The sequence below is a fragment of the Phyllostomus hastatus genome, unplaced genomic scaffold (genome assembly GCF_019186645.2).
Source record: "Phyllostomus hastatus isolate PE091 unplaced genomic scaffold, TTU_PhHast_1.1 phas_contig_468, whole genome shotgun sequence".
NCBI lineage: Eukaryota > Metazoa > Chordata > Mammalia > Chiroptera > Phyllostomidae > Phyllostomus > Phyllostomus hastatus.
The window spans coordinates 3623367-3633979 of record NW_025333884.1 but is presented as its reverse complement, the minus strand read 5'-3'; the positions used below and the strand labels follow the sequence as shown (position 1 = coordinate 3633979).

General features: G+C 52.3%; 1 protein-coding gene across 2 annotated transcripts in view; it reads left to right on the top strand.

Annotated features, from left to right (window-relative positions):
• Positions 1-2436: 2436 nt before the first annotated feature.
• PRKD2 (protein kinase D2) overlaps positions 2437-10613 on the top strand; it is a 30678-nt gene continuing 22501 nt past the window's right edge. The window contains exons 1-3 of one of the 2 annotated variants that reach the window (XM_045845351.1): positions 2437-2573; positions 3027-3447; positions 5428-5566. In XM_045845351.1, the coding sequence (XP_045701307.1) occupies positions 3202-3447; positions 5428-5566 (385 nt within the window). In that variant the 5' untranslated portion in view covers positions 2437-2573; positions 3027-3201. Of the gene's footprint in view, positions 2574-2596; positions 2748-3026; positions 3448-5427; positions 5567-10613 lie in introns of those variants that run through there. The other variant, XM_045845352.1, reaches the window with a different exon arrangement.

The window sequence follows — 10613 nt, the reverse complement described above, 5'->3', positions numbered from 1 at the left end:
TGGGTGGCAGTGCTGACTTTGGGGCAGAGTAACTGACTCTTGTCGGGTGGGTGGAGTTTGGAGAGAGGGCATATGCAATGGGTTGGGGTTTTGTGGTAGGGCGGGGAACGCAGAGAGGGGCCCGGAGCCTGGGCGGAGTGTGGGTGGAGGGACGGAAGTCGGGGCACAGGACCGAATCTCCCCATGCCCCTCCTTTTTGTCCCTGAGCGCTGCCTCCCCTGGGGCTGCAACAGCAGCAACCTCAGAGTCCCACAAGCAGATGGCCCGATGTTTCGGTGTAGCTCGGGACTCCTCAGTGCCCTCACCCCACCTGCCTTCCCCATGTGTGGGCTGACCCCCCTCTCTCTTTAACCCACGCCTGCAAGGACAGGGGGCAGGAAGGGAGAGCCTGGGAGCTGCCCACAGAGAGCACCTCCGCCTGCTGGGGGATGTGGGGTCTGATCACAGCATTCACCTGTACACTGGACAGGAGCCAGACCCCTGTTAGCACATGCCATTTCACTGGGCCCGCACAACCTCAGAAAGTGGGGAACGCTGTGCATGAATTAGAGAGAGACTAGGGTGAGGGGAGGGCTCTCAAAGGATTCGTAAGGCCTCCAGCAGGTCATTGGAATTTGTATTCTGTCCCTTGTCACTGTGCTTGCTCAGCCTACTCCCTACCAGCAAAATGTCTTTGGGCAAGTCCCAGCACCTCCTGGGTTGTCGAGGGCTGCGTTTGGGTGCCCAGAATAGGGCTTACCCTCCTGAACACTTGAGAATGAAGTCCTACAAACCGCATGCTGGGGACGGTAGCATGTCAAGGAAGAAGGGTGCAGGTGGGCAGCCGGCCGGCAGGTCTGTGGGCTCCATGTGGCCTCCCCCTCATCCCTCTGGGCTCGCAACAGCTTCCCCAGGTGGTGGTTTGGGTTTTCACTCCAGCCTCAGACTTCCTTCCCCAGCCCCAGCCAGCCGCCGGATGTGGTGACAATCGGTACTGCACCTACTTCCACTGCCCCCAACAGCCCTGGGAAGGGGGGCTTCTCCCAGGGCCCCTGCCCCTAACCAGTCCTGCCAGTCTGGAACCCAGGGAGGCAGATGGCCTGTCTATCTGGATGCCTTTGGAGCTCAAACCAGGATGAATGGGGTAGGGTGGTAGGTAGCACCTGGCTTGATGTTGGACAAGTCATTTTGCCTCTGAGGGTTTAGCTTCCTGTATGTAAATTAGATGGTAGCCACTCTTATTATCTGGGGAGGAGAAATCAAGTCTAAATTGTTTCTTTTTTAAAAATAATTATTTTTAGATGGGAAGGGAGGGAGAAAGAGGAGAGAAACATCAATGTGTGGTTGCCTCTCGCACGTTGGCCCACAACTGAGGCATGTGCCCTGGCTGGGAGTCGAACTCACGACCCTTCGGTTTTCAGGCAGGCACTCAATCCAGAGCCACACTAGCCACACCTGGATTGCTCCTGAAGGAGCTAAAAGAGGTGTTTTATGACAGGCCTGGCACAAAGCAGGCTGTCAGCTGATGCTTGTTGCATGGCTGGACATGCCCACCTGAGTGGTTAAGATGCCCACCCCTGCACCCCTGCAATGACAGCGATAGCCACCATTTACTGAACTGTGTTCCAGGCTCCACTACACAATCTCAATCCCTGCAAAGACCCTCTGGGGTCAAATCTTATTAGACGGAGAAACAGTCTCGGAGAGGTTAAGTCACCTACCTAACGTCACACAGAGACCAATGCTTTTCCGTCTGTGAACCGGTGTACATGTGTGGTCCTCCCTGGTGGCTATGGCCCTTCCGGGCACCCCAGGCCTCCGGTTCTTCACCTTCCAGAGGGCTGGGGTGGAGTGGGGAGCTGAGGGAAGGGAACGACACCTCCACCCGCCCTTGGCCTCACTCTCCTGCAGTGGTAGCCCGGGTCTGGTTCGCGCCGTGCGCCTTGCCCGAGGGATCTTGGAGACAGACCTGAGGCTAGGACCTCTGCCCATTTGGAGGTCTCAATCTTCCCACCCGTGGAACTAACGGGCTGGGGGGTACTCTGCAACACTCCTTGACTAGGGCTGAGGGGCGGAAGGGGCAGAGCAGACGGTCGGGGAAGGGGGAGGCGGAGCCCAGACGGCCGGCCGGACCTGACACCCCGTTTCCCACCCTTTCCCCTGCGGTGGGCGCCGGATGCAAACAAGACGTCCCCCCTTCCTTCCTTAAAGGGCCAGGCGCCTCCTCCACGCCCTCTCCGGCAACTTGTGGTAGCGGAGGCTGGCTCGTCCCTCCCTCTCTAGCCCAGGGAAAAGTTAACTTTGCCGACTCCGTTGCGTTGGAAGGAGGGATTGGTGCTACCTTCCTGTCTCTTATCTCCCACCGCGCTACCCCGACCCCAGACTCTGAGATACTGGGCCCGCCCTCCCCTTCCGCCCCCTCGGCACACCCCGCCCTCTCTCTCTGACGTCACCTAGGCCGGCGCCGATTGGCTGACTGAGCCGTCGCTCCGGACACTTCCTCCTGGGCCGCAGCAGCCGAGTTAAACTTTGGCGAAGGAAAAAGAGCCACCCGCGCCGGGCGACCCTCCCTTGCCCCACCTCCACCGCGGCCGGTAACGCCCCCTTCCCCGCTGGGCCCCCGACTAAACTTTTTTCCAACTTCCGAGATCCATAAGATTGCCTCCTTAGCGTCCCGGCCCCCGGGATCCCTCGGCACATCCCCCGGCCCGTCGGAACTCTGGGATCCACTGGATCCCCGACTCAGACCCTTGCCCTTCATCCCCAAGGTCTGGTGAATCTCTCGGCCCCCTTTATTAGATCCTTTTTTCAGAGCCACTGGATTCTGGGGTCCCCCTCTCCTTTTTCACTCCTTTCTCTTTCCAAGGGGCCTTTATATCCTAGGGCTCTGCTGATCTCTGCGACCCCGACCTACAAGGTTTTCTTCTTTGATTTCTTGAAATCTCTCAATCACTGGGTCCCCCAAACCATTTCTTTTTTTCTGATCGTCTGTGATCCTTTGATTCCCGGCGACTGATCCATTAGATTTATTTTCTCTAATTTCCCAGGTTCACGCCATCGCCGAGTCCCCTCAACCTGCTAGATTTCTCTTCTCGGAACCGCGGGATCCCGCGCTCCCACGACCAGTTTACAAGAACCCTTGGATACAGTGATCCGGGTTTCCCCAATCTCATCCAGCCCGATCCCGGGTGGGCGCCGGGAGGCCGGTCCTGGGCCTCCCCCATGGCTGCCGCCCCCTCCCATCCTGCCGGGCTCCCGGGCTCTCCCGGGCCGGGGTCTCCTCCGCCCGCCGGCGGCTTGGACCTGCAGTCGCCACCACCGCTGCTGCCCCAGGCTGCGGTCCCGGCGCCGGGCCCCGGGGTCTCCTTCCACATCCAAATCGGGCTGACCCGCGAGTTCGTGCTGTTGCCCGCCGCCTCGGAGCTGGCCCACGTGAAGCAGCTGGCTTGTTCCATCGTGGACCAGAAGGTAAGGGCGCAGGCTTTTCCCGATCCAGCTTGGGTCCGATAGAGGGGGTCCCTGACAGAGGTGACCTGGAGCCTGGTGTACAGCAGTGGGAGGGAGTCTTAAGCTTTGGGAGACCGAAGGATGGGGGTAGGGCTTTGGTTCCCAGTTGCCTCCTTACCCCACTACCCGTTTGAGGGAGACCTGGGCAGGGGTGCGGTGCCCCAGAGGCCTCCCCAAATTGCGAGTCCCTGCATGTTGTTTTCTGCAGCCGGCAGGGAGGAAGGGAGGGGCCCACCAGGTGTAGAAGGAGGGAGGAGGAAGGGGCAGGTGCTGACAGCAGATGGGGTGGGGGAACACCTCCCTGCACAGGCCCATCCCTGACCTCCCATTTGGTGGAAACAGTGGAAACTGAAGCCACGGCGATCGGGTGACAGGTGTAGGTGTGTGTGCTTGCGCTGGCTGCCAGGGGCAAGTGAGGTCTCAGCCCAATCTCTGCCCTCCCCGAGGCCTGAGATGTGTGTGGAGGGGCAGGCACCTCTTCCCAAAGTTCGGAGGCTCTGGAGACTTTGTCCATCCACCCCACCTCCCCGTCACCCCTGGGTCTGACTGATGCTGGCCTATTAAAACCGGCCTTCCCCAACCCCATCCTGTTTCTGGCTTCCAACACCAGGGTCATCAGGGTGGGGGCCTGGGGGTCAGAACGCCTCTGATTTAAACATTAGAATCCTCCGGTTGTTGAAACACGAAAACATTAAAATGTTGGAATATTAGATTCTTGGGTTGTTGGAGTCTTTTAAAGCTAAGATAGTCAAATACCACATTAGAACCCTTGTTTGCCAGGTGCCTAGCACGGCAGACTCCTAGAACATTAAAATACGGACTGCCGCTAACCTAGGTTATGGAGAATCTTAAAACGAATGAGAACAGGTTGAACTCTAGAATGTCTGATCCTATAATGTAAGCAAATTGGAATCCTCACATCTCCAAATTTCAGGATCTTCTCAGCCCCCTGGAAATGAATTCTTTGGGCTTCTGAGAAACATCCAGAACTGGGCCAACTCCCCCATTTTACAGACAGGAGCTTAGGGAAAGACCTCCAGGGCCACTGGGGCCACCAGGGCCCAGGCGCTCCTGGTCACTTGCAGACCCTCTCCCAGTGGGCAGAAACAGATGGGGCTTCCTTTGACACCGCCCCCTCCCCCCCAAAAAAAACTAGCAGGCCCGGCTCACACACCCAAATGAGCCTGCTTCTTGGGAAAACAGGCTGAGGGTGGGGAGGGCAGATGGTCCCCTGGGTGAAATTCTTTGTTCAATGCTCAAGTCCTCAGCCTGCCTCCTCAGGCCTCACCCCGGTTTTATTTTCTGCCTCTCCATCCAGGTGTGGTAGGGCCCCTTTCTTTCCTTCCAGCAGCCCCACCTGGGCTGTTTCACTTTCTGTTCTACCGGGTTTCATTTCCTGTCCCCACCCTCCCAAGCTGGGGACTTGGACACCTGGGTTCTTTGGGTGTTGCATGGGGGGCACCTTGCACCTTCAGCTCCCTTAAGCTCTAGCCTTTACAGAGCCCTGACCCCCCTCCCCCACTGAGAGTCTTAAAGGCCCTCCTTTCTGCTTGCCCAGCTCCAGCGCTGGGCCTGGAGCCAGGTAACTGGGACAATAGATCCAGGAAGGAAGCCGGAGGGGGGTGGGCATAAGGAAAGGAGTGCTCACTTGGACCCCCATCCCCACCCCCCATCTCCGGGAAATTCTAGGTGCCCAGGCTCCCAGAGCCACTCTCCCTTCTGCCCCATTGCGCCAATCCAGCCACCAAACTCTGACCGCACTCTGTCCCAACACACCTGGGGCCCTAGCATCCTGCCCAGCTCAAGCTGGGCCTGAAAGCGAGGCGGCAGGAAGCGAGGGGCTGCGGGGTCTCTGAGTTTCCGGGGGAAACAGGCGGCCCTGCCCTGGAAGGGTTCCAGACCGCTACTTTTCCGTCACCACCTCCTTCTCCCTCCCCTCAGTTCCCCGAGTGTGGCTTCTACGGCCTTTACGACAAGATCCTGCTCTTCAAACATGACCCCACGTCTGCTAACCTCCTGCAGCTGGTGCGCTCAGCCGGAGATATCCAGGAAGGCGACCTGGTGGAGGTGGTGCTGTCCGGTGAGAGGCCTGGCCCGCCTAGGGGCGGAGCCTTGCACGGGGGCGGGGCACCTGAAGGAGGGGAAGGGGAGGTGGGTCCAGAAACTTGCTTCTTCAAGTTAGCCAGTGGTTCTAAGCCTTGGCTGCAAATTAGAATTACCTGGGGAGCTTTTACAAACGACTGCTCTGCTTCTCCGGAGTGGATCCATTTGCTGTTGTGCAAGAACACTGTGGAACTAGAACATAGCCGTCCACCGCAACACCTAGGAATTTCCCAAACCTAATGCTGAGAGACGGAAGCCAGACATCAGACTACATTCTGTATAATACCATTTATGGAGCACGAAGTTGGATACAGTTACTCTACGGTGTTAGAATCCAGGAGGGTGGGTGCCTTTGGGGAAGATAGAGTGGGGCGGGGAATACCAAGAAGCTTTCTGGGGACTACTTCAAACTTGCATCGTCCCATCAGGTTGCTGGTGACATGATGTGTACAGTTTGGCACTTCTAGGGTCTTTTTCTAGCTGTATGTTAGACTTTGATATGAAGTTTAAAGTGTTTCGATGCCCACGCCCCTGTCCCACTGAAATGCCAAATGAAATCTGACTCTGCAAGATGAGATACGCCCAGCACCTGTATTTTCAGCCAGGATCTAGCCTGCCCCCTGGCCATGCCCACTTTACAGATGGTCAAGCTCTCAGCACCTTGCTCAGTCTGTGGCCCTCGGTTCCTACAGGAGGGAAGGGGGTGGGAGCTATCTGCCTTATCCATGGTTGTGTTTCCTGCCCCCTCCCTGCAACCAACCCTCGCAGGCTGCAGTACTGAGTTAAATTTGTTGAGTGGATGGATGACAATTAGAAGTTTCTATTTAATTCCCCTGTGACCTTATTCGGGTTTTCAATACCCTCATACAGTCCGATGACTCTTAGATTTTTGTCTTCACCCTGGTCTCTCCCCTGAAACCAGGTCTCCTCGTTCATGTAGCCATCTCCCTGAACCCCTTTATTTTTAATCCTCACCCAAGGACATTTTAGAGAGAGAGAAAGGGAGAGAAACATCGATTGGTTGCCTCCTGTATGCGCCCGGACTGGGGATCGAACCGCCCACCGAGGCATGTGTCCTGACCGGGAATCAAACCTGCAACTTTTTGGTGACGGGACGATGCTCTAACCAACTGAGCCACCTGACTCAGGGCCCCCTGACACTTTTGCTTGGCATCTCCAGGCATCTCAGATTCGGACTGTCCAAGACAGAAATTTTATGTTCCTCTTCTATGAATCTGCTCTTCAGCATCCGGTGGAAAGTTCCCACCCTCACTCAGGTGCTCACGGCCCAAGCCCTGGGGCAGCACTGCCTGCTTCTTCCCCCCTCCCCTTCACTCCATCCACCATCAGACCCACTGGTCCTACTTTAACATCCATCCCCACTTGACTTTGGACTGCCTCCGCTGGTCCGAGCCACCATCACCTCCTATCTAGATACTCCAGTAGTGCCTAAGTCAGATCATGATACTCCACTGCTCCCGTGGCTCCCCATGGCCCTTGGAGTCAAATTCAAACTCTTTGGTGTGGCCTCAAGCCTGCCCATGATCCAGCCCCCGCCAGTTCCCTGAATGCATCTCTTCACACGGTGCGCCTTACTCTGTTTCAGCCATGCTCGCCTGCCCTCCGTCCCTTGGACAGACCAAGCCTGCCCCTGCCTCAGGGCCTTTGCACTTGCTGTTCTTGATGTCTGGGAGGCTGCCCGCATCCGATCATCTCACAGCTAGCTCCTTCTTGTTATTGGGAGTTCAGCTTAAATGCCGTTTTCTCCATTGTCTGAAATTTCCCTGTTTATTTAGGTGTTTATGTTTTGTGTCTGTCTCCCTGTCAGTTTCCTGAGAGTGAAGTATAAAGCCGTCTTGTTAAGAGCTTTATCTTGAGTGTGTAAATAGTGCTTGGCTCGCAGAAGAGAATCCCCTTTTTGTTGCATAATACAAAGAAAATTAGCTTAATACTAGACTGAAACTTGGGTGTGGGGGGAGAAGAATGAGACTCAGTCCAGAAACGAAACTTCTAAAATAATAGCTAACATTTACTGAGCATTTTCCATGTGCCAGGTGCTGTTTTAAGAGCTTTTCATATATTCATTTAATCCTTAAAGAACCTATAAAGAGCCCTGGTTGGTGTGGCTCAGTGGATTGAGCACTGGCCTGCAAACCAAAAAGGGTCGTGAGTTTGACTCCCAGTGAGGGCACATGCCTGGGTTGTGGGCCAGGTTCTCCAGTAGGGGGCGCTGGAGAGGCAATCACATATTGATGTTTCTTTTCTTTTCCTCTCTTTCTCCTTCCCTTCCCCTCAATAAATAAATAAATAAGTAAAATCTGAAAGAAAACAAAGAACCTCTAAAGAAATACTATTATTTTTTAAAGATTTTATTTATTTATTTTTACAGAGAGAGGGAGGGAGGGAGAAAGAGATTCTAGCATGTTCTTTTCTAGACATCTGCATGGCTCATATCCTACCTCCTTTAGGCCTTTGTCTTGACATCACCTCGAGGAGGCCTTCCCTGGCCACCTATTTCAAATTGGACCTCTTGAACCTTCCCAATCTCCCTTCCTTGTTAAATTTTTCTCCTAAGCACTTACTGACTTCTAAACACCTATACATTTTATTACTTAAAAGTTTCAGAGGCAGGAAGTCTGGTGCTAAAAGCATGAACTCTAGAGCCACACTCACCTGTGTTTGAGCATGAGTTCTATGACTTGCTAGCTGTGTGACTTGGGACAAGTTGCTTAACCTGTCTGTGCTCCAGTCTCCTCCTATAGAAAATGGGGACTATAACAAGATGTACCTGACAGAGCTCTTGAGAGGGCTAAATTTGTTGGTTTTTTAAAAATATGTTTTATTGATTGTGCTGTTACAGTTGTTCCAACTTTTCCCCTTCCCACCCCTCGCCTGGTACCCCCTTCCCCTTCACCAATCCCACCCCTTAGTTCATGTCCATGGGTTGTGCATATAAATTCTTTGGCTTATTCACTTCCTGTTCTATTCTTGATGTCCCCCTGTTTATTTTGTACCTACCAATTATGCTTCTTAATCTCTGCGCCTTTTACCCCATTATCCCCCTGCCCCCTCCCAGATGATAACCCTCCAAATAATCTTCATACCTGTGATTCTGTTCCTGTTCTGGTTGTTTACTTAGTTTTTGTTTATTTATTTGTTTGTTTTTTAGATTCCATTGTTGATAGTTGTGAATTTATTGCCCTTTTAATGTTCATAGTTTTGATCTTTTTCTTAAATAAGTCCCTTTAACATTTCCTATAATGAGGGCTTGGTGATGATAAACTCCTTTAGCTTTACCTTGTCTGGGAAGCACTTTCTCTGCCCCTCCATTCTAAATGATAGCTTTGCTGGATAGAGTAACCTTGGATGTAGGGCCTTGCCTTTCATCACTTTGAATACTTCTTGCCAGTCCCTTCTAGCCTGCAAAGTTTCTTTTGAGAAATCAGATGATAGTCTTATGGGAACTCCTTTGTATGTAACTCTCTGCTTTTCTCTTAAGATTCTCTATCTTTACCCTTTGGCATTTTAGTTATGATGTGTCTTGGTGTGGCCCTCTTTGGGTCCAACTCGTTTGGGACTCTCTGTGCTTCCTACACTTGTATGTCTATTTCCTTCACCAAATCAGGGATGTTTTCTTTCATTATTTTTCAAATAAGTTTTCAATTTCTTGCTCTTCCTCTTCTCCATCTGACACCCCTATGATTCAGATGTTGGTATGTTTAAAGTTGTCCCAGAGTTCCTAAACCTCTCCTCATTATTTTGAATCCTTTTTTCTTCCTGCTCTCCTGATTAAATGCTTTTACCTTCCTGTGTGCCAAATCGTTGATTTGATTCTCGGCTTCATCCTCTCCTACTTGTTGGTTCCCTGTAAATTTTTACAGCCAGAAGTTATAGGGATTTATCTTCCTGGCACTGTGTGGTCTGACCTGGGGCCGCGCGTTCCCAAGGTATCCCTCCTGATTTTTGCCCACCACATACGAGTGTGGGACCACCAGTTCTACCGTGTCTCCGCCCAGTCTCCGAGACTCCGCCCCTCCTACCCATCTGGATGGATGTGGCTTCTTTAAATCCTTGGTTGTGAGACTTCCATACAGCTTGATTTTCTGACCATTCTGGTTGTTACTTGTTTTGAGGTTTAGTTGTAATTCCCTTTGTGGTTTCGTGAGAAGGAGCAGCACGTATACCTACGCCTCCATCTTGACCAGAAGTCTAAATTCGTTAGTTTTTAAAGGTACCTAGAGAAGAGCCTGGCACAGAGTAACTGCTAGATTGGGTGATTGTTAAATAAGAATATTTATCTTATTCATTTTATCTGCCTCCCTCACTGGAGGCAAGGCAGGGATTTTGTTTGTTTTGTTTTATTCTATGTGCTGTTCCTCCTGCTTAGAACTATGTTCAATAAATCTTTATTGGATTTCCATTTTAAAGATGAAAAAACTGAGGTACATAGATGTTTGACTTTTTCCTCTTGATGCTCAAGCTCTACCCTAGATCAAGTAGATTTGAAACTCTGAGGGTGGGACCCAGCATCTCTATTTTTTCATTGAAAAAATTTCAATTGTGCCCTGACTGGTATGGCTCAGTGGATTGAGCACCAGACTGCAAACTGGAAGGTTGCAAGTTTGATTCCGGGTCAGGGCACATGCCTGGGGTGTGGGCCAGGTCCCCAGCTGGGGGGTGTGTGAGAGGCAACCGACAGGTGTTTCTCTCACCCATGTTTCTCTCCCTCTCTTTCTCCCTCCCTTCCCATCTCTCTAAAAATGAATAAATAAAATCTTGAAAAAACTTTAATGGTGAAATATACATAAAGTAAAATGTACCATCAAAACCATTTTAAGTCAGCTGTTCAGTAGTGTTAATTACATTCATGTTGTTGTGCAACCAATCCCCAGAACTGTTTTCATCTTACAGAACTGGAAGGCTATACCCATTCAACAGTTCCCCCCTCCCCCTCCTCCCAGTCCCTGGCATAAGTACATAGGTGTTTTACACAGTGGTGGAGCTGGGGCTTGAATCCAGGTAGA